Consider the following 24,357-nt stretch of genomic DNA (forward strand, 5'->3'; position numbering starts at 1 on the left):
AAATCATGGTCTAATATTTGGCACATATTCTTAGGTACCTATACATGTATAGTGTATAGATACCATTGGGTATAATAATATCGTCTTGACTCTTGTCATTGTTTTCACTTTTCAGTTAAACTAATTTTACATTTTTACCACACCGATTACCGTATACAATACCAGTCCTCGCGTAAAATTACTATTTACATTTTTATATATATTTATATAAGTATTGCTGGTGAGTTGTGTGCCCTAAACATTTCTTCACATAGCCCCCCTCCCCCTAATAATTATGCCAATTTGCGTCACTGAATTCTACTTCCCCTAAACACAGTATAGGTACTGTCGTCAAAAGTGAAAATATAGAATTTTATTTTTATTTAAAATCTATATCATAAGTATATAGATTATAGAGGAATGTGGTATGCGAGAAAAAAATATGGGATAATACAATATGTCACAATATCGGTAACATCAGTTCGGCGGACAGTACATAAATAATAGTTATAATACTATACAGTATACATCTATATTTTTTTTATATATATATATTGATATATTACACTGCAGAACTATATTTATCCAACTCGCACCATAATATACTATATTTATATTTTTGTTATTAAAAAAGCGATATTGAAGATGATACAAACTCTGAACCCGTGTCCTATATAAGCACTATGAGTACCAAATACGCGTCGTGCTCTATCGGTAATAATATTATATAATAATGAAAAATATATAAAATTTGTTATTTAGGGCAAGAAATATAATATTATAATGATTCTTCGTGTACCTGCAATGTATTTGTACATTATCGCGAACTCGATCCTGATATTATATATTATTATAATCCGTCGCAGGCTTTCGTGTATAGATCACACGATTTGAAGTCAATCAATAATACTGGCAATAATTTATAAATAATGACTTGCATGTATTTTAGATCGCACGACAAAACTGACACATGATCTAAAACATACTTAAAGAAATATATAAAATGTGGTTTGAAGTGTGTTGTGTTTAGACAGATTTATTAGTGTTAGTGTTATATAGACGCGTACCTATATTATGTCCCACGATAAAGTGACTCGTATCATTGCTGCTTGTGAATCGTTAGTGATATTATAATATAATATTAAGATGGCAATATTGATTACAATAGTACCGAATATAATATATTATGTAAGTAATATATAGCAAAAGTAGGGTAGGTAATTAAATAGGTAATCAAATTTTGCTCAAAACAGTATGACAATTAATGATTTTTAAAAAAAAAAATGTCAATAATTCATATTAGAATTAAATATTAATTGTCATATCTGTAATTTATAAACCTAAGTAATTTTCCATAGAATAAAATAAGTAATATCAAATTAGAAAATAAGCAATTTAGAAAATATTAAATGAGTAAAATAATTGAAATGGAATAATATTATGAGGCACAAACATTTTCATACAAAAACCACATGTGCAGGTACTCAAAAGTCGAAACTTTAAAACAATTCCAGGATCTTGGTTAAGATTAAATTTTAAACATTACGAATTTACGAATAATCAAATTATCATGAATATACTTAACATAAACCTAATAGAGTGACTACAAACAAAATTGAAGCAATATCAAATATTCAAATACGTTATATTAGCGATGTATGCATTAGCTAGTAATTAAATAATAACTATTGCTAGTTTTCTGATAAATCGAATGTAGGATGTAGTATTAGATTTTGAAAATTGTTCACCGTGATAATTTCTTCTCCCACATCAGAAATTTAACAAAATCTTTACCACACCCTGACATATTGTAAATTTTATCATTTCAAGTCATGCCACTGTAAATACAATTATCTTAAGTCGAAATTCTTAATTATTTTATTTTATTTGTTTGTTTCACATAAACATACGCAAGTATATTGATAGTATAGTTATTTTATTAACTATTAATTTTTTTTTTTTTTTAGTAAGAATGTGAATCTCATGATCGTTTGTTACAGTCATTATGTATAGAAAAAAAGTAACGACAAAGAATCTCAGAATTAAAGAAGAAGCATTAATGTATTTTTTTTTTGTACAATTTGGGTCAAGGTAACATTTTTGTGTTATAATTATATAATACTATATATAAACTATATTATATTTATAAATAATTTAGAAACGAAATTATTAGGAAAATGTTTAATTAACTGCATTGCATATGCCTTATACCGAGGACAAGACGCATGTACAAGAATACATGTAATTAAATAATAAATATCATATAATATACCTCTGTCAATTAGCGTTAAATCTTTTTATGCTGCTGCGAGTACTGTCCAACTTAACCGAAGTATTTTTAAAATGGTCAAAGTCTGTGGAGACTCGATCGTAATATCTTTGGTTCAAATTGGAAATACACCACACACTACGCGGGAAGAGTGTATAATCACTATATAATAATACCTATTATACAATACATACCTACTTTATAATATTATAATATTTAATATAGCTATGTATTTTACCCAAAGGTAGGTAACAATATTATATTCAAATACACCACGTAACTAACTCGCAACTAAAAATTGAAATATTCAAAACGACTCAATTTCAAAACATATTTAAAAACGATTCGACTTCTTTTAAACGAAATATCATAGAATGAAAATAAAATAAAATTGCACTCGGCACGACGCGCGTGCGCACTGCGCTTAGCCATAGACGATGTTCAATAAACGGTGCGTATCGTCGTCCATCGATAACGATAATAATATTATTTCACGTGAAAACAACAATCGGAAATGCGAAAAACGATAAGAGCCGGAAAACTTTTACGCGCATAATGTCTCCGGCGCGGGATACAGGGAAAACACCCTGTGAAACCACATCGCTCCGCTGCGTTTATTCGCTTTCTGGTTGTATAATTATATTATTATCGTAATATATTTATTTACTCAAAATAATAAACGCCATACTATAGATGTTGTACGTGGCAAGTACACGAATGTTATACATTATTAAAATAAAAATGCGATTTAAACTATTATCATTGTTCGCCCACGTAGGTATAGCTGGTATATTATAATACTGTTATTAAAAGATCTGCATTCATAGGTAATCATTGTTCTTACCGCAGATACCTATTATAATGTGGTATCGGTCCCGAGCTCCGCTACCGGTATCTATTCGGAATCCAACTCTAGCCTGCGGTGACAAAGTCGGTTCGTCAGTTGGTCCAGAAACTATATTGTTTAAAAACCTGACGACGGCATCATCCCCATACGACTCTCTGTATATAGTGATGATTATGTTCCGAGTGCGGTTAAAACGGGTTGGTAGCCATTTGGTCCGTACCTAAAAGATTAGAGCAGCCGAGTAGGTATATATTATTACGTAATAAAATAATACACTTCGACATCCAAACGATCCCCATAACTAAAGGGTTAGGTACATATAAAGTATACCACTCGACGTTTCTTCTCGCAATCTATATATATATATATATGTATAAAACATGGCATTATACCGTACATTATATATTATATGTACCTATATATATCCTATTTTTATTAAATTGTTTTCATTTATTTTTTTCTGTACACCTCCGTGCGTCGAATAGGGTGCAGTTTGGGCACCATCGTCAATTGTCCGATATAACGAGCCGTGGAAATTGGCTCCTTTCAAACAGCCTGTCGACGCGCCACAAAAAAAAAGTAAAAACGCGTTCGAGTCTCTCTTTGCAGTGCGGCCCGTAATATACCTATATAATAACGTACCTACCTACAACAACAACAACGATATAATAACCGTCTTGGCTTTCTATATGCAGACACACACACACCAATTGTATATTATGTTATTATACGTAAGAGACGCTATACATGCATGTGAGAAGTGACATTGAAAACGACAATAGCTTTTAGTACGGCTCGTCATTTGTCCGTGTAATAACGAATGCTGAACATTCATCTCTCGTGAAAACGACGACGGTGGCGTCTCAATCGGAAAAACTATTATTATTATTATTATTATACAATAATTCGCCTGTATCTATCGGCAGAGCTCGGCAACGAGTATACTTACCTAGCATTATGTATACGATATTAATATTATTATGAATTATGATATTGCGTGTAACGCGATGACTTAATAATAATAAGTGTACGTATTTTTTTTTTTTTTTTATTCTTCTGTAAATTACCTATGCCCATTTAATTTGCGAAACACTTGCAGAAAATATTCAAATTAAATGTCAATACCTACAAGTATAATTACTATATACGCGTACAGTATATCATACTCGCTGCACGTTTTCATCACATCACTGCAAATCTAATAAAAAATTAACCGATATTAATTCAAAATTATGTACCGCTATAGGTCATGAGTCTACCTAACCACCTATAGGTAACCTTCAATAATCTGACATTGTAATAGCCATAATTATACAGTGTTTTTACTAATTTTTCATTGACATACTAAAACTTTGATTCTATATACAGTGTGTATACAGTGTGATTTATCTAGCATTCTAGCAGCTCACCTCCATTTTTTCCTATGTAAATGAATTTATTAAAATTTGATTTTTGAAATATACTTACTTTAAGACCATATTTTACATTTTTGGGATTTTTCGCGCTACTTTAGGAGTGTCCTGTGGTGATACTAACTTATATTTTTTTCAAATAAGAACTCTTCTTTTCAACTGTAAATCAAAAGTCAAACTTGTCAAATTGTCTCAACTTATTTAGTGGATAATTTTTCTGAAAATGTTGACGTATCAGAATCAAAATGCATACGATAGTAGTTATTTAGTTATTTTACTTTTTGATCTATGAATAATAGGACCATGATAAGTATATTATTTAAGTAGGTCAGATCGCCAGGTTAATCAGGTCTTCAAGTATATTTAAAATTCCAAAGTCAAAATTTGAATAAATTCATTATTAAATGAAAAAATGGGAGGTGAGCATGCTTGCCGCTCGGTGAAGCACCCTGTATACAGCAGTATGTAACAATAAGAAGGTATACCACAAAATATTTAAGTTGGATGACCTTAGATTGAAATGGAGTATTCGAAGGGGAAATAGAGTACCGAAACACATTCCGAGAAAATTTCAAATTTTTAACCCTGTCACACAGTACTCGCAAACAAAGCTTAACTTAATTTTTTTAAATGCAGCAACTCCATTTTTTCCATTTATTTGGATAGTCTATACTATTATTATTATTTGAATATTTCCATGTAATAAAGTTAAGATCTCTTAGATGTCTATATCTTTTTTTAATCATAAGGAACGGCGGTGTATTGCTGGAAAATAATTATCACGGTTCGCATAACACCTGCGATCTGTATCTATATATATGGACGTTAAGGTTTGCTGTTAGTACTGCAACTATATTACCGTGCAGGTTATTATTTCGAAGTTCAAGGTTTTTTTTACGGTGCAATTAAATAGGTATAGGTACCTGCAGTGCGGTTGCTGTGCATGTGCGCATACCGTTAATTAATAAATTAATAACTGGCCACCAGCCAAGACAAAAATTTATTATAAATATGTGCAAATAAAATAATAATGAGTTTTTAAAATTTTTCATCAAGAATCTCAAATAAAATTTGGAGCAATTAAATATACCTATTAGTGACAATATTAATAACAAGAACCTTCGCAAACAACGCACAACAATACGAACAGCCATTAAAATTATTCAACCGTGTATTGTTCGTCTATATTTTTATTTGGATTCTACTTTGACTTTCTTATGGTAATTTATAATGCACTTCCGTTGGCCTCGTCGAGAACAGTAGAACCCTAATATTTTTGAACAATATAGGTACCTAAACCTAATACAAATTAAGAACATGTTCTTATAGAGTCTGCACATTGCGGTCGACACAATTTTCGTCGGTTTTCTACATTTTTCAGACTCCGTTGGTATACAGTGGTCGGTACACGCGAAATGCCAATATATACGTGCTCTTGAAAACCCATAGTTATAATGTAATTAGTATATTTTGCTTAATCCTATTTAGTCTGTATAGATATAATACAGCTTTTTGGGAATCTTATTATTGTGACACCTGATACAGTTACGTAATATCTGAATGGGTAAAAACTATTATTTTACACCACATATTGCTGTTGAAAATGATGAGACGATACTACAGAGTACCCGAGAATAAAATATAAATGCAGAAAGACGCGTTTCAAAACTCAACATATAATAATTGTATACAGGTATATGTTATATGCATTTTTCGAAAACCGACCACACCGAATGACTATATTATACTTTTTGTCTTTTGACCAGATTACAGTTTATAGTAGTTGCAATAGGTAATCGAACGAAGTTTGATCACAGAATAGATTAGAATAGATTATTAGATTTAATCGATATTCTGTTCTATGGTTTGATAACGTCATAACGAAGATATTGTACGATGCATATTATTTATGGGCACAGTATAGGTACATATATTTAAATATACGACATTAGGAAACTTGTTCGTCCCAAACACCTATCAACTGTGATATTGTTTATTTTTCAGTGAACATTTTGCTGTAAAAATTATTAACGTCAATTATAGATATTATGCAAAATGCATATTACTTAATTTAAGGGGGCTACTTTAATGCGATTCAACAGCTCATCTCCACTTTAAGCGATTAATCGATGAAAGAGCCGTATATATTATTATCATACAGTGCTGAGGCATCATAGTGCAGTGTAAGTTTATCCATTATCCCTAAATTGATATTTTTTTTAACATTATACTAAACTGTATTTTAGAGACGCGTATTTCTTATAGAGTTGTAACTTTGTAAGTATAGACGTATTATTTATGACGTGGTTCGCCATTTCGCCAATACTAGAAATAATTTTCAAAAACAGTGTTATTTTCATGTATATTTTGCGTTTAGACTTCAGATTACGGAAAGTATTATTAGAGATGAAAAATGTATGGGTTGCCTATAATTTACGTCAATGTTTTAAAAGTTGAATTATTAACATTAATTAATTATTCAAATATAGTAATAACTTATAAGTAAGTTTCGTGGTATAGGCAGCGCAAACTATATTATTTAATATTATGGTTTTGTGGCAGTAAAGCAGTAGGTTGGATACAATATATTATGAAGTCGACGGTTGGGTATACATAGTCGGTAAGTAGGTATATAAATATTAAAATATATAATATAAACACGACGAGTCACGGTCATTATAATATATATTATATTGTAATATTATGTAGGTAATACTCTCGTATAACGTAAATAAAATCATGTTCGAACCTATGTATTACAATGATATCAACGTTGTTATAATAGTACATGGACGATATACTGTGTTATATATTAATATACTTGGTATAAGTATGTATACTAATAGTAGTTCTAACTATTCTAAGTATACAAACCGGGTTATTCAGATTTTTGCATTATAAGACTGACGGAGATTAGGTATACCTACATTAAAATTATATGCAGTCTTCACCCAATCGTATAAGTTATATAACCGGTGCTTGAATTGAAAACATTATAGAAGGGATCAGCCCCCCCCTGCACCGTCCCAAATCAAGCAATGGTTATAAACTTATAACACGAAATGTCGGTTATCCTGCAGCATTAAACTTTAAATACATATATATTATCCGGCATTCGTCTAAATATAGGTACCTACGTGACAAAATGGCAAAAAAATGTAGTCACCTTCGTCGTATATTAGGTTCATCTGAAACGATGCGATATATAGGTTAAAGTATATTATTGTTATACACGATCCGATAGTATATAATATAATGGTATAATGAACGTATTGTTAATATTTTTTTTTTTTTTTTATAGACAACGAACTATTACATTTTAAACGGCCGATTTGAATTTCACTACGAAAGGCGCTATATTGTATAATTTATATTATTATATGTAGGTATTTAAATAGAGAAAAAATTACCACTGACGGCCAATTAGATAGAGTAGTAAATATAAAATAAAATAGTATAGTAAAGTGGTGACGATTATGATGATGATGATGATGATGATGATGATATTATATATCGCGTTATATACAAATATATAGTTATATATATATAGTATGCCGTGTACAGGTAGCATGCAGGTATACTACTAAATAGCGCTATAAAACACTGAAGCGTTGGACGCGCACGAGAATTACCGTTTAAAAATTACTGCGATTTCGATTGCACGCGAAGTTATATATGTAACAACTAATAATATATATTATACACGGCAAACGATTTTCAAAATACAAGGTATTCCAGTTAAAGAAAAAAAACAAAAAAAAACAAGAAGATTTTTTCTCAATAGAAAAAAAACTTCGTATAGATACTCCCTATCAGATTTGTACTCTTTTTATCGATCGTTTGTGCAACCGTGCAATAATATATTATGTACCTATAGGCACAGGTCGTACAGTTATGCACTTAAACGTCATTATTATAATATATTATAAACTGTATAATGACAGTATAATATAATATACTAACATATATAAATATATATTATAGGACATATTATGGGTAGGTATAGATGACAATATTATATGCGTACATATATTATACCTGTACACAAATTGCTTGCAGTCACGTCGTGTTTGTCAAGATAGTACACCCCCGGCTTACTCGGGAATATATTACGCAGAGAAACCTCTAAATACCGGACACTCTGGCTCGCTGGAATTATGACCGCCATATTTGCGGAGCCGATCTATGGTATTGTATGATGGGGCACAATGTTGAACTGAAAGGAAAACCGAGGAGTCAAGACAGAGGGTTTTTAAAAGAAAAATATTAAAAAGTATACAATATAATTCTGTACCACACCGTGACCCATAAACGGGGGAATGGCGTAAATGACATACCGATGAGCTACGCTAACGCTACCTAACCTAACCTAACCTAACCGGGATAGTAAATTAGATAAAAAGAAAAATAACAGAATGGGTAGATCACGCGTGGAGAAAACCAGAAGCCTTGATAAAGACGATTGTACAAGAGAGTCTAAGAGGAAAATGACCCTTGGGAAGACTCTTTTTACGATGGGAGGGTTGTGTCAGGGGTGGCGTGGCAACTGGCAGACTTATGAAGATTGGCATATGTTGGCGCAAAATCGTGAGAGATGGAGACAGTTATGTATGGATGTGTGGTCGAAAAGGCCGTAGATAAAAAAATAATTTGTGAAGGTCTCCGGTATTCAGAGGGTTCGGTTTGTAAGAAAGGTTCCATATAGTTTGTTCCCAAAAATGTTGGGAAGTGTATTTGAAGAATATGTATTTCGAAGTGTCTGTTGGGGGAGGTCTCACTGTCTGAACTCTAAAAATCATGCATATAATATAATATTTATATTGTAACTGTATTGGAATATTTGGTTTAAATTAGAAGGTTAGTAAAATTAGTAGTTCGACTCTTATCATATATAATATAATACTTGAAAAACGATTTTAATTATATTTTTAGTCTAACCGACAAAATATTGTACATTTTAAATATTTGTCCACAGTGATATTATTATATAAGTAGGCAGAGTAGTAGCATAGAATATTCTATGGTGGTAGAGTAACAAAATAATATGTTCCAACATTGTATATTAAATGGTAGAAAAAAATAATTGACGGGGGACAAGCACCGCGCGGCGTAACACTATATTATAATATTATACTTATATAGGTACACTGCTACAGTACATAACAATATTATCGTGTCGTATTCGGAATATAGTCATAAATAATATAATAATATGTATTATTATACTATAATAATACGCATATAACACACACACACACACACACATATATATTATAAAAAAATAAGTATAATAATTATTGTACCCACGAAAACAACAATGGACAGTCAGGGATAGATTATTATATATATATATATATATATGTATATATTATAATGGACCAATATAATAATAATAATAACATGTACCTACACTGCACTATGAGAAATACGCACGACGTTTCGTTCTATTATATTATTATTATGACTTCTATAAATCGTGGCGCGTATAAAACATAATATAGGCACCGCGGTCCACACAATACTACAATGTGGTGTTATTATAATAATATTATATTATGGGTGGTGTACAGCGTGTACACATCGCACATACATTTTATGAGAATAATATGGATGTATAATATTCGAGATGCCGCGGAAAACAATAACTGCATTCGGGTGCACAGCCCATGCACAATCGCACGATTATCATAATCTCACCGCGACACAACAATAGGTAGGTACCTATTATGCCTACTGTCCTACTCTATAATAATGCAACGATGTAATTATTATTTATTAATTTAATAATATTCGTCCTGCGCTGCAACGTGCACTAAATAATATTATATTATATTAACTTGCCGAATGCCGTTTTTTCGACTTAAAAACGCGTTTACGCTTCGTACCGGAAGCCGATAGCTGCGGTAGAATTATATTATATCATATAAATGTGTTACTATTTTTTGTCGTTTCGAGTCCATTTCACGGTCACGACGATCGATTTCATATTATTATAATGCTACCGCCCGGGTGCATCGGACCTATCGTATCTGTAATATAATAATATTAAAAAGGCTGCAGTTATCTTTCCAGGACGCGAACACTGCGTCAATCAAGACATGTACCGTGTACCTCTATTATATTATTATATAGAGGTAGTTTATATTCACTGTTTACGTAATAATGTACACAAACACAATAATAATGGATACATGATTATATCCGGTTTAGTTTCGGAAACTATTGTTTCACGCCCAGGAGAAAACATCTTTCGGGAGCAAATATAACAGAAATAATCAAAATCAAAATAAAAATAAATTACTTCTCAACACGATATCACACACCGCTAATTATTACAAATACGAAGTCGTCCGGTACAATCGTCGGATTCATTTTTATTGTTATATTATTGTTCGTAGAAAGTCCATTAGTGCGCGTGTAGTACACCTATACATAATATATAAATCATAAATATATAATATAGTGCCTGACTATAGATATAATATGTTGTGCGAATACAAACCGAAAAAAAAAATAAAGTATAAAATATATATTACTTGCATGTAACCCGCGACTGTAATACTGCAGGAGAAATCTATAAAACAAAAGTTTTTTGTTCACGCCAAATCCGCCGGAAAACCATACGCTCACTCACTCTCACACACACACACACACTCGTTGCAGGTCCGAGTAAATCATTTAATAGATGTAATAACGCAGATGAATAGAGAGGTATGTACGTGGTTTCCTGTGAAAAGACACACAAAAAAAAAAAACTTTTTAACGAAATATTTTGTAAATATTACATGACGCGCCTCGTTGCCTCTGCGTACGCCGTTTGGATTATTAAAAAAAATCAAAAAAAAAAATCTAGGTACGCGCGCCGAGGAATCTATTATATTCGAAAACCGAAAATTATCTTTTTAAATCTCAAAACAAAACAAAAAAACCCGTAGATAGGTATAGGTACCTATATATTATGGTAGGTGTTCGCATCCCGACACGTTTTTACCCCGCAGTGGTCGTCCGGCTAATAATATATAATAATAATTGTTATTATTATTGTCCGCGTCGGCCCGTAAAAAAAACGTTTGACTTTCACTGTTGCTATGCTGCCACTGCGCCACTGTTGCGCCGACAGTAAATGATAATGACGATGACGACGACAAAGGAAAAAAAAACACTAATATTGTGCGATGGAAACATAAGAATTAAAGCCTCAAAGAATCGCCATAATTCAAAATCGTGAAATCGATCAGACTTTCCTCCACCGCGCAATCAAAATAATATCTTTACAAAAATAATTACCAATACCTACGATGTATGAAATTGAAGGGCCTCCGCTGCTGCAGTATAAAGTGGGTATGGCGTATTAAGTCACGTTTCTAAAATATACGTAATACGTATTTCACGTTTTCGGTGTAATGCGCACTATATTATTATTTCCACAACACAAATATTGGTGTTAAAATGTGTTTTCGAGTTTTTCCACAGCACAATATAATATATCAAACACTATAGCGCTGGTATATCCAATATATCTATATAATATAATATACAATATAAAGACGATTTTGTCAAGAATAAGAAACGTATTCGTGAAACAAGCTCTCTGCAGATATAGTCAGCTGATGCATCGTTAATACACATTATAATAATATATTAGAAGTTCGATTTATATAATATGCATAGCAGTAATTAGCCACTAAATAATAGCCACTAATAATCGACCACTGATTTGGATGACATACGTTGTTTGGTGAAAATCACAGTACACGTTTTTTTTCACTATTGGTATGAACTTTGTTTTCGCCGTTTTCCGAGTGAACCTCATAACCAGAATCAGAAGCCATTTGTCCGATACTATATTAAATACTGTAAAATTCAAGACTTAAACGGTCGACACTTGTATATTAGTCGTAGGAGTTGTTTTTTTTTTTTCATCAATATTTTAACTTCTAAGCGCTTTTAAATTTGAATATCGACATCAGATAGCGGTACAGAACTGCATTTTCTACTCGCTTTAAAATTTAAAATATCGAAATAAAATGCTTCCACAAACATTGTTGTTAGGTACCGCCTGTTGTAAGTTTAATAATGGCCGCAATAGGTCTGCAGTTCGCTCTAAAAAATTAAAACTAACGATTAGCTATAAACGTCGACTCTGTTTGCGTGAGCGTATACATTTTCCGATATAATAATATGTTACGCACTTGTAACTTGTAAGACGGTGACGACGATTGCGGTTGAGATGTCCCTCTCGATACCAAATTAGGCAGTCGACGGATTGCAGAAAACCGTGTACCGAGAGAACAGGTTCGTAAGTTCGCATTTTCAAAAGGCGTAAAACTATACCTATATATAATATTACACGTGCAGAATGGGCCGGAATGGCGTACAGTAGGTACGAATTTTGTCAAATAACTGCAGCAAGGTGAATTTGTGTTGACCGAGGTATACGATCATGTGATAAAATGACGGAAATCCACTTGTGGGCACTGTATCTACCTAAAACGGAAAACCTATTACGGCGCGGCGATCGTATGGTCAAATGTATGATGATAAGTATTTCCGATTTGAACCCCTAGCTGAGACTTTAACAATTATAATTAAATATGAGTATTGAATATAATATTATGATAAACCGACACGGCGGTCTGCGCCACGCCAGTATTGGAAATGGGGAAATGTACCAACTTTTGATTGTACGCTAAGGTTATATTATGTAATCCTCCATTGAGCATTGGCTATCTCCATATTTTACATCCAACTTAATATTGTTAGTTGTCAGTGCTTTAACAAACCTTGGTGAAACCGGGTGTATATATTTTTTAATCAAAATATATTATAAATTAGTCATATTATTATTATATAATCAATCCATAAAATATAATATATATTGGTAATTCAAATATCATATGAATGCATATTTTTTAGGTTTAAGCATATTTTCAACAACTCAAAAATCTGATCTCTAAAAAAATGGTTATAATAATTAATTATTATTGTTATATAGCCAGCAGTAACACCGAGTTCCGCGCTTATCGACTATCGTACACCTACTATATAATGTATTATATTAAAATATTATATATATTATTATAATTTGTTTACGAAACTAATAAGACGGATATAGTTATGTTACAATATTTAAGTGGTTAATACACACGAATGATTGTTGCGAGATCGTTTTCCTCGATTTTATTGGACCGCTCAAATCTCGGTTTTGAACCGAATTAAAATGCAACATAAATATTATTTACTATACGTTAGGCGTATTTCTGGAGGATAATTATTGACATTGACTGAAATTGCATTTAAATATGTCATATATTCCGGAAACTTATACTGTGTAATATAGCCTGCATTGTAGGTTTTTCTCAACAAATGTAAATAAAGTGAACTGAAAACAAATATACATATTATATAATATGAACCTATCTATAGGTTTACTCACGTAGTTGTTCAATAGCACCATCAATAATCATCATCCGTACGCATAGTATTAGGACACCTTATAATTTATACACAATAATTATGTCGTTTTGAAATAATAATATATTTAAAAAAATTACGTAGTTTGTTTTTGCAAGGGTGTTTGAATACCTTACTTAATTTCAGTATGCCAGGGTAGCCAAACAAGTCGTTTTGTAAAAATACCCACAATTCGGTCTGTGGGTTAAGACGTTCTATAATGCTGTGTGTAGGGTGCCTCTTTATTGTGCTCATATATTATTATATAGTATTGCATTATAAACGCTTTTGTCTTAATTCGTAATTATTTTTTCTGTCGTAGGAGATGACGACCGACAGAATTCCCATATGGTTTTACGACAAGAAACTTTGGATCAACGACGCGGACAGGCGTACCACGTGCGCCGACGTGGCAACCACGTTGACGGGCCGCGGCAGTGACTACGCGGTGGCCGTCGACGGCGCGCACACGGCCACCATGGTGGCCGATCCCGGCGTCAGGGTGCTGAAGATCTGGCAGAGTCTGCGGCCGGACCAAAAGCTGTGCTTGCGAAAAGTGAGCGGCAATGGCTACCACAAACACCACCACCACCACCAACGCGATGGCGGTAACAACGTCGACAGCGGCGGCGGTTACGACGACGACGATGCAGCGTCCGAGATGAGTGGTTACCGCGGTGCTCACAGGAAGCGCCGCCGAGAGGTGGTGGTCAAGTACGCCTCGCGGACGGTGCACCCGAAGCGACTGAGCAACACGCAGGCGGCCGAGGAGCTACTGAAACTCATACTCGAGCAGAGCGACACGATCCGAGCGCAGCTGAAAAAGTTGCAGGACCGCGACAAGAAGATCGAGAAGATCGAGACGGAAACGCACAGGACCCGGGCGGACGCGTTGGGATCGAATTACCTGTTGGACGCGTACCTGGGGGGCGGCGGCGGCGGATGCGGTGACGACAAGGAGGAAAAAGATAGCGGCATCACCGAAGGCGCCAGTGTGGAGAACGACGACCACGACGACGAAAACGAAGACGACGACGACGACGACGATGATAGAGGTTGTGGTGTTGGAGTGAGAGGAGGAGTTGTCGGCGAAAACGCGGACTCCGGAACTCCTCCGTCGTCGTCGACGCAAGAGGCCATCGCCTACCTGGAGAGGATCGTCAAGATCAACAAGAAGCTGTACGAATTCGAGGAACGTCTGATCCGGTTGTACGTGAACGTGGAACGGTGCCGGGACCAGGAGCAACTGCTGGACGAGCTAAAACGAGCCGAGACCGAGATGGCCGACACCGAACGGATGTACCGCGAAAACACTCTGCTGATACGCGACACCGACACCGAACTGCAGGCCAGGCTGGGCTACATCGAACAGTTGCAGTACGAGGCGGCCATCGTGGACAGTGAGAACGAGTACCTGATGGGGTCCATCGAACACCTGCAAAGCCGACCCCACAATCCCCAGAACCAAGTCGAAAACTACCAACCCCACCATCATGCGGCCGCTTGTCGGGTGTTGGACACGTTGGTCTAGGCCGGATAATTACATCCGGTGGTGAAGCGCTGTATACTTGCGCTGTAACAGTGTGAAAATCCCTAAATGTTGAAATGTCTTTTTTTATTTTGTTTACCTATATTGTACATTGCAAACAGTGTGTTATTCGACTATACGCGTTATTATTACTTTGTATGTACATTTCAATAAATATTATTGTCGTTATTAAGATATTATTATAATATGATGACAGATTGTGTATAATATACGAGGGGCATTTTTGAAGATAAAAAATATTATTACTAACGGAATTTATGTTATGAATTATGATTAATGAACCTATGATTACACATTTATAAAAAAAAAACAATGATTTGGTACTGTGATTTCCTAATAATTCACAATCGCATCAAACATATTTACATATTATTAGTCTACAAGGCTAGTTTTAGAGTTTTAGCATATTGTGCTGGGCATATCAAACATGCAGAATCGTATAAGGTTATGACACAAACGTTAAACTAATTGTATAAACACCTAACTTTACAGATAAATGTATTAGATAATTAAATAATGTAACAATGTGTTTTTTTCCCTTTGGAATATTATGGTATACTTATTATAAATGTGTTTGCTAACCATAAACTATCTCAATTCATATCAATTAAATGTAAACATGTCATAAAAATATTTAATTTGATGGAACAGTAAGGCCCTCTACACACGGAGCTATTCATTAGAAACTAAACGGGTTTGTGATTTAAATTACTTATCGATTACTAACGCATTAGTTACTCGGATCCGCACACGATCATATTGAAAAGTGATCGAAATCACTAGTTTATACTGTTTGGTTGTCGAAGGAGGACCTGTATCGTCATTTTTTAACACCATGGATGATTCCAGTGATGAAGAAATGATGATTGCATACTACTATTACCATACCAAAAGAAATAGAAAACAAAGAAGATTTTGGGTTCATCCATACATTGAAAGAAATTTTCATCATCGACTATTTGTTGCCGCGCGAGAATTGAATCTTTCTGATGCTAAATTTGTATGCTTTTATCGCATGTCTAAAGATAGTTACTTACAATTAGTACAACTGATTTCTCCTGCCATCTACAAAAAAAATACGAATATGAGAGAGTGTGTCAATGCTGAGGAGCGGATATTAATTACTCTCAGGTAAGAAATTTCTGTTCACATACTCAATAAAAAAAATTAATTATATTCAAATTATAAAATACAACCTTTTTAATTATTAAACACTTTTTAATAATAATTTAAAAATAAAATAAATGTAAAAGCTACGGTTAACTTTCAAACATGTTATTGATTAAATAATTGTGTATTGTATTCCTCTTGGTTAACTTCACTCAAAGCTTCATTTACTGCTTCATAAAACTGTGCTGTGCTTTGACTGGTTGAGGTTTCTAGTCTGTTTAATTGCGAAGTATTATTCACATTTGCATTCTGAGGTATATACATCATTTCAGAGTGTGTCGAAGGTGTAGATGAGGCTGAAAATGTATTTGATGGTGTGTAGTCCAAACTGTGTGATAAAATGTCATCAACAGACTGCAGGGCTCTTCGCTTGAAAAGTCGTACTCCTTCGTCTGACATTTTGAGAAGATCTGGTAGCATGCTAAGTAAAAACATTTTCAAACCTTCTGTTTTTGGATCCTGCTTCATATGATCAGATGAATTTAGCGCTCTGGCTCTTTTGGTTTCGAAGTATTCGAGGAATGCTTTATCAACTGGGTTCTTAAAGCCACGTTTTCGGTTTGGCAGATTTGATGGAAAAGGCTCAGGTTGACTGTGAGTAGTGTTCTTCTTGCTTTGAGACATTTCAGTTGTGTGTTGTGGTGTAGGTGATGGTAACGGTGAAGATGGATATGGTAGAGATGGGGTTGGCGGTTGTTGAAATGAACATTGCGGTTCCAAAACGTTTTCTTCGTTGGCGGTCGAATCATTTTCTTCAGATTCCTTATCTTCTTTTTGTTCTGGTGGGTTTGGTAGATTTCCTGAAGGTGCACCTAATGCCTTTATATATGGTACGGTGAATTGCATAGATTCCATTAAATAATATGTCTTCTTTGTTTTCGCTCCTGCACCACTTGGGGCAGGTTTCATGTTTCGCACAAAAACCGCTCGAATATTCTTCCATCTTTCTTTGCATTCAGCCGCTGTCACAAACAAAAATTATTTAAGAATTATACAGGGTTTGAAATTCTTTTTAAATATTTTTAAAAACCCAATAAAATTATTTAGTGTAATTGAAAAAAGCCATGAACATGAAATATTGTAAATTATTTTTCAGTTAGAAATTCATTAAAGTTTTATTTTCACAGTACATTAGACATTTTAATAGAAGCTCTGATATTATATTTACTATAGAAATTGTCTTAAACCGCCCAATGTATTTTTAACTCTATGATACAGATACTTAGGTACTGGTGGAACATTTTCATCACTTGCAGTTTATTTCGCTAGAGGGGAGTCCACAGTTGGTGGGATTGTGTCGGACACATCAAAAGTGATTTGGGAAGTGTTGAAGGACAAATACATGCAGGTACCGAATAGAGAGCAGTGGACAGCAATAGCACAACGTTTTGAGACTCTCTGGAATCTTCCAAACTGCATAGGAGCAATCGATGGCAAACACGTCAGAATTGAGAAGTTTGCGAATAGTGGTTCTTCCAATTTTAACTACAAATCATATCATTCGACAGTGTTATTGGCTTGCTGTGATGCTGACGGTTTATTCACAATGATTGAAACGGGTTATGCCGGAAGAAATAGCGATGGAGGTATATTCAGGGCATCAGCAATGAAATATTGGATACATCGTGGTGAACTTGATATTCCTACCCCCTCACTATTGACTTATGATGAAAACTACAGCTCATTTCCATATTACTTTGTTGCCGATGAAGCATTTCCGTTGTCAAGATATCTAATGAGACCTTACCCTCAAAGAGTTTTGGATAATGTAAAAAGAATATATAACTACAGAATTAGCAGAGCAAGGAAAACCATTGAATGTACTTTTGGAATGGTATGTGAAAAGTTTGCTGTTTTAAATGGTCCTATTCGCATTAGAGAGTCCGAAAATGTGAACTTCGTCATCAAAGCCGCATGCGTCCTCCATAACTATGTACGAAAACTAGAGGGACTTCCGTACGTATCTACCTATCCCCAGGACTGTGAACCCAAGGACCAAATCGATGTAAGAACTACTGCACAAAATATGACAATAAACGAAACCTCTTCTCCAGCAGCACTTAGAAATTATTTAGCAAATTATTTTCTTACCCCACGAGGATCTGTGCCTTGGCAATGGAAATATGCTATTAACTAACTAACTTATAATTAATTTTGTTCATTTACTAATTACATAATTTTCATGTTAAACACAAATTAAATGTTTTACGTATTTTTAGCAATAACAGAACTTATTTTTCTTTAAATTAGTATGGTAATTGATAGCAATAATCTTCGTAAAAGAAAATAAAATAATAAAATAAATGAAATATTATTATTATTATTTTAAATCAATTGTAGCTATAATATTTAATATATCAATATTGGCACCGATTCACGGTGTTCAGTCATGTGAAAATAGAAAAAATAAAAGAAAAAATAGAAAATAGACAAAATTCAGTACCAATGTATGAGAGAACCATAAATTATATTATTATGTTGTGGCATTTGTGGGTTTCACTAATTTAATCGATTAAATTCTATATTTAAAATTAATATTATGAATAATCAATATTTTTGTTACTAATGTTTATAAATAATATAATAATATAATATAATTTATATTACCTACTTTAAAATAATATAATATAACACATTATGTAGACAAGTATTACATAATATTATCTGTTTCACTTATTTATAACCAATAAATTGAAAAAAAATAATTAATAATATAATAGATTTATTATACCTGTCATATTTACAGTTTTTCCAACTTCGTTCCATGCTATTTCCGTCTCATCCTTCCTAGAATAGCCAGGAAGAGTGTAGTTGTACAAAATCGGATGTTTCTCCACTTCTTCTACAAACTTTATGTTAAGTTTTTGTTCGCTCATTGTTTAATTTATGAAGGAAAATAAAACAAGAAAATATTTGATTTTAAAAAAATCACACAATTCTAGGGTGACGCAACTTGGAAGTGACTCGACAGTCGAATCACTTGGAACTGATCACTCACGCGTTAGTAACTAATTAGTAACCAGTAGCGCCGTCTGTCGTGTTCCATTGGACAACATAGTTAGTGACTAAACGTAAACTGGTTAGTGATTTGCGTCAGTAATTAGTTTCTAATGAATAGCTCCGTGTGTAGACGGCCTAAGTTGAAGCATTGATGTTTAATTGCAATAATCAAGATAATTTTATTTTATAGTAACAATACTATTTTTTATTCCCACAACACTACTTTTTATGTTAATAAACAAATATATTATATTTTATAAGTTTGCACCTTAATGTTGAGAATATTATAATAATATAGTACAGTAGAACTTAGATAAATCATCTTGGGACTAGAACCTTGGCAGACCATAGAAAAGAAAGATAAACGATAAATTAAAATTTCTTTAACAATTAATATATTATTATAAGTATATTACTTTACTTAATACTATTATTATTTTTTCATAATTATGACATATTTATATAATATATATATTAGTTATATAATATATTTACTATTACTATTACTATAACATTTGTAATTCCTAACTGACTTTTCAATACAACACACGACTGTTTAACATATTATCACCTATATAGCAGATATTACCGGAAGATCCAGGAGTTATACAGACTCGCAAAAATTTTAGCTCCCTAGACAATTAATCAGGAGATGAATAATCGAGGTTCTACTGAAATAAAATTTATATTACTGCCAAGTTAATGAAGAGGAGTGTTAGACATAAATATTTAACAATCAAGTTTACTATTAAATATAATGTGGAAAAAGGTGGGTAAGTGGATGTTGCTCTGCTGTACAGTAGGTTATAAGTGGGTCACTGTAATGGATGGTGTTAAATTTGAATTCAATTATATAATATCATTGTATAAGAAAAACAATTCTGAGCGAAAACGGTCAGTCAGCCATGATATTACCAAGTATATTTGATGATATTATTGTGATAAAGTAATATTGTATATAACCTATTTACGTGGAACTTTGTTTTAAATTTTCAAACCTTAGTTATAAAAGTTGAACAATTTATAAATTTTTAACTACAAAATAATTATTAAATTTTATCAAAATTTTAACTTTAAATGCTTTTAAAAAAAATTGTGCCTATGTATTTTAAATATTTTTCAACTACTATTGTAACAATATATCATGAGCCTTGCATTACATTTTCATGCTTTTTTACCCAACAAATAAAATTTTATTGACATTTATAGAAAAAAAAACTAAAAAAATTGAAAATTGACAATGTTCATAAACAGCTCAAAAAGAGTCAAATTATTTTCAAAATGTTATCGTGTATAGAAAATGCTAATATAAACATTCAGTGAAATTTTCAAGTATCTACAGTCATACGTTTTTTAATTACAACAAAATAAGAAAATAGTTACATGAGAAATCGAGTGAATAACAAATGTTGTAAAAATATGAAATTCAAATGCTCATAAAAATTTAATGTAACTTTCTTGTGGACATTTTTTTTTTTGATGAAGGTAGACAAATTTATGGATAATCTTGTATTACATTTTCAAATCTTAGATTTAAAAAGAAAAAATTATGAATTCTCACTCAAAATAATTTGCTAATTTTTGTGATTTTTTCGTATTTTGTCAAGATTTGAACTTTAAATGCTTATAAATAAAAACTGTGACTAAGGATTTTTAATATATTTAAAAAATCATTGTAACAATATAGTAGGACCCTTGTATTAAATTTTCAAGATTTTTTACCCAACAAATAATACTAATAAAATTGGAAACTGAAAATGTTCCTAAACAGTTCAAGACAAATCAAAATATTTTTAAAATTGTATCATGTATAGAAAATGCAAATATAAGCAACCAGTGAATAATTCATGTAACGTTCATTTGTTTTAGAGTAACACCAAAAACCAAAATCGATTTTCTCGATAACAGATTTTGCGTAAAAATTCCCGTTTTCCCTTAATTTTTCTATTGTTTTTCACGGCGCTTTTGAAAACTACTGAGAAATTTTTACTTATGACCCCCAAAGTACCAACTAGATTCACTTTCCTATTAGAAAAGATGATTTTGAAGAAAATCTAAGCATTTTTACTGTCCTAAAAGGTGATAACAGACACAAAAATAAAAAATAAAAAAACACACATCATTGTAAAATCAATACATTCATCGTTCCACTCAGAATCTAATTTCTGTAAATAATTATAAACAAATGTATACCAAAGCATAATATGACTGTTAAGTAATTTATAATTTAGTTTTTAAAATAAATAGAGTAAAAATTCAATATCCAATGTTTTATTTAATCAATTGAGGCATATTAGTAAAAAAAAATGTATAATATTCTTAATTCTTAACTTAAGTTCCATTATGATTATTCTGTTTCCATTGCAACTGCTGGTACAGAATCGCTAGGAGGGGCACCACCAGGTCCGTCTTGTGGTGGCTGAGATCCACCACCTGATGAATCGGTTGTTGGAACAGGGGCTCTTCTTTCCTCACCTTCAATTAATGATAATTTTGATTGAGTTGTTTCCTCATCATAAATCTCAAATAGCTGATTTTTGCCCACAACAGCAATTGAAACATTCTATAAAATAAATATACAAATTAATAATAGTTCTGTCTACTTTAAATAAAAGTAATTACCTTTGAAGTTAGATTGACATCATTGGGCAGAGTGTCTCTCAAAGCTCTCATACCATGTTTCAATAATTCCTCCAAACTTGCCTCCTTAAATGCTTCTAAATTTCTTTCTAGGTATGTACGAGCACTTTGTGATCGTGAGCCAATAGCCATAGCTTTACAATTTGTGTAGTTTGCAGAAGGACATGTTTGGTAAATATGAGGACCATTATCCTATTACAACATACATCAATTTATAAACTATTAACTTTGTGGTTCGCTAAGTGGCTTGGAGAAAGAACAGGCCATTGTTATTACACAATTTTAACCACTTTATACAACTTTATATGCACTGGCAATTTGAACTTTAGTTCACCAAGACTAATATTATAGTAAGAAATATTAAAGCTTTAAATTTAGCGCCTAATAGGTAATAATAAAAGTTGGTATTGATCATTCTTATACTAAGTCACAAAACTAAATTTGATGTTTAATATTTATGAAGTAAATACTCACATCATAACCAGCTACAAGTAGACCAACCCCATATGGACGTTTATCATACCGCTGTGTGCACAATTGCATTCTGTTACTAACTTTGGTCATCAATCTATTAACTGGAAGATCATCTCCATGGGCAAACTTATGTGAAGAACATTCTGATCGCATAAACTTGCTACAAACAAATAAATATAATTATTTATTAATTCAATTTTAGGAGTCACTACAATAAAGCTACAAAATAATTTTGAAAAACATAAATATTACTATAGTTTTACCTAAGGATGCGAGCATCAGCCAATAAACCAGAGAATGAAAATCCAAGATGATCATCTACAAGTATAATTTTTTTTTGATATGCCGATAGTTCATTTGGTGCACGCTTGAGCGCAACGATAGCAGCATGTGTCTTGTTCTTTAATGCAACTACTGCTGAACCTAATTTTACAGCTTCCATAGCATATTCCACTTGATGCAAGCGGCCCTGGGGACTCCATACTGTTACATCACTATCATACTGATTACGAAACTGAAATAAAAAATAAAAATAAATTAAAAATGTACCTAATCAAAATTAATTAAGGTGAATGAAAACAGAATATCAAGACCCAAGACAAAAAAACAGTAGCGACATAATTTGATTATATCTCAATAATACAATTTTTCATGTAGTGATATATTGTAATGGTTACCTAATCAAGCATATTATAAATATATTTAGGTACTTAAAGATAATCTACCTTTTAGAATAGACGACCCAAAATTGCCAATATTAACTTTCTTAAAACAAAAACTCTGTTGAATTTTTGGACATCTAAACGAAATAAGTATGACAATAGTCAATAGTCAATTCTGAACGATCTTAATGATTAAACAACGATGAAAAGTAATGTAATAATTAAATATTGGAATAATATACAACATAAATCATTGTCGTAATACTATATTAAATTGGAATTCATCTCCCTAAAGATAATGACTGTTATGATTGAATATTTTAACTAAATTACATATATCTAAGTCCGAAATTTAATAAAGATTCTATTAAAATATACATAACGGGGTATACAGTATAGGTACTCTTTGCTTATAATATACTGAATAATAAACGATTACCTATATTAAATTGAATAACGTTGCAATATCTTTACACTAATTCTTCGGCTATTATAGAGTTCAGAAAAGAAATAATAATAATACCTAATAATAACAATAACGAATCATTGAACTTACCATAATGTTTGGATTAGTTTCTTTTTATATACTTTGTTACACGAGCAGAATTAACTAAGTTGATAGATAGAAATCAAAAGCTCGAACAACTCGTAGAACTCGAACAATGATTAGCGAATATTGTAATCTGTATCTGTCGGAGAATATTATATTATTATTTTTTAGTGACTTGTTATTTTTTTGATCGAACTGAAATCAAATATGAACCGGGACAACTGTTTGAGGTTAACACGATACAGTGGTGACAACCTGAGCACTCCGCACAGAAACACCGATGTCTTATCTTAGTTCATGATAATAACTGGAATGGTCACCAGCCATAAGACCAATGCACGGACAATATAAT

The 24,357-nt window shown here is 32.4% G+C and overlaps 4 protein-coding genes across 6 annotated transcripts in view; 2 read left to right on the forward strand and 2 right to left on the reverse strand.

The window, feature by feature from the left end:
* The window catches only part of LOC132944138 (uncharacterized), a 28,913-nt gene extending 13,150 nt beyond the window's left edge, over window positions 1-15,763 (forward strand). Inside the window, exons 2-3 of one of the 2 annotated variants that reach the window (XM_061013325.1) lie at window positions 1,947-2,070; window positions 14,283-15,763. In XM_061013325.1, the coding sequence (XP_060869308.1) occupies window positions 14,286-15,491 (1,206 nt within the window). In that variant the 5' untranslated portion in view covers window positions 1,947-2,070; window positions 14,283-14,285 and the 3' untranslated portion in view covers window positions 15,492-15,763. The remainder of the gene's footprint in view (window positions 1-1,946; window positions 2,071-14,282) is intronic. The other variant, XM_061013324.1, reaches the window with a different exon arrangement.
* Window positions 15,764-16,380: 617 nt separating this feature from the next.
* On the forward strand, window positions 16,381-19,360 carry LOC132944139 (uncharacterized). Its single transcript, XM_061013326.1, has 2 exons — window positions 16,381-16,640; window positions 17,898-19,360. The coding sequence occupies exons 1-2, from the start codon at window positions 16,525-16,527 to the stop codon at window positions 18,814-18,816; spliced, it is 1,035 nt and encodes a 344-aa protein (XP_060869309.1). The 5' UTR covers window positions 16,381-16,524; the 3' UTR covers window positions 18,817-19,360.
* LOC132944140 (transcription factor Adf-1-like) lies at window positions 16,669-21,785 on the reverse strand. 2 transcript variants are annotated; one of them, XM_061013328.1, is made up of 2 exons: window positions 19,424-21,785; window positions 16,669-17,641 (listed from the first exon to the last, which is right to left on the reverse strand). In XM_061013328.1, exons 1-2 carry the CDS (start codon window positions 19,443-19,445, stop codon window positions 16,785-16,787), a joined length of 879 nt encoding a protein of 292 aa, XP_060869311.1. In that variant the 5' UTR covers window positions 19,446-21,785; the 3' UTR covers window positions 16,669-16,784. The 2 variants fall into 2 exon arrangements, with proteins under 2 accessions (XP_060869311.1, XP_060869310.1); XM_061013327.1 differs by having other exon boundaries at window positions 19,411-21,785.
* A 149-nt stretch (window positions 21,786-21,934) lies between these two features.
* Window positions 21,935-24,211, reverse strand: LOC132944142 (proteasome subunit alpha type-1). The gene is made up of 5 exons (XM_061013329.1): window positions 24,012-24,211; window positions 23,057-23,307; window positions 22,794-22,953; window positions 22,302-22,511; window positions 21,935-22,242 (listed from the first exon to the last, which is right to left on the reverse strand). Exons 1-5 carry the CDS (start codon window positions 24,012-24,014, stop codon window positions 22,027-22,029), a joined length of 840 nt encoding a protein of 279 aa, XP_060869312.1. The 5' UTR covers window positions 24,015-24,211; the 3' UTR covers window positions 21,935-22,026.
* Between the last annotated feature and the right edge of the window lie 146 nt (window positions 24,212-24,357).

Source organism: Metopolophium dirhodum, chromosome 5 (genome assembly GCF_019925205.1).
Source record: "Metopolophium dirhodum isolate CAU chromosome 5, ASM1992520v1, whole genome shotgun sequence".
Lineage (NCBI taxonomy): Eukaryota > Metazoa > Arthropoda > Insecta > Hemiptera > Aphididae > Metopolophium > Metopolophium dirhodum.

Bases quoted from the DNA above. Each gene is read 5' to 3' on its own strand.
- LOC132944140 (XM_061013327.1), bottom strand. From the start codon at position 19,555: ATGAGCGAACAAAAACTTAACATAAAGTTTGTAGAAGAAGTGGAGAAA. The intron at 17,642-19,410 runs GTATAATAAATC...TGTTTGTGACAG, and splicing joins AAAAACTGTAAATATGACAG to CGGCTGAATGCAAAGAAAGA.
- LOC132944139 (XM_061013326.1), top strand. From the start codon at position 16,525: ATGTCTAAAGATAGTTACTTACAATTAGTACAACTGATTTCTCCTGCC. The intron at 16,641-17,897 runs GTAAGAAATTTC...TCTATGATACAG, and splicing joins CGGATATTAATTACTCTCAG to ATACTTAGGTACTGGTGGAA.
- LOC132944142 (XM_061013329.1), bottom strand. The intron at 22,954-23,056 runs GTAAAACTATAG...ATTTGTTTGTAG, and splicing joins GCTGATGCTCGCATCCTTAG to CAAGTTTATGCGATCAGAAT. The intron at 22,512-22,793 runs GTGAGTATTTAC...ATGTTGTAATAG, and splicing joins TACTTGTAGCTGGTTATGAT to GATAATGGTCCTCATATTTA.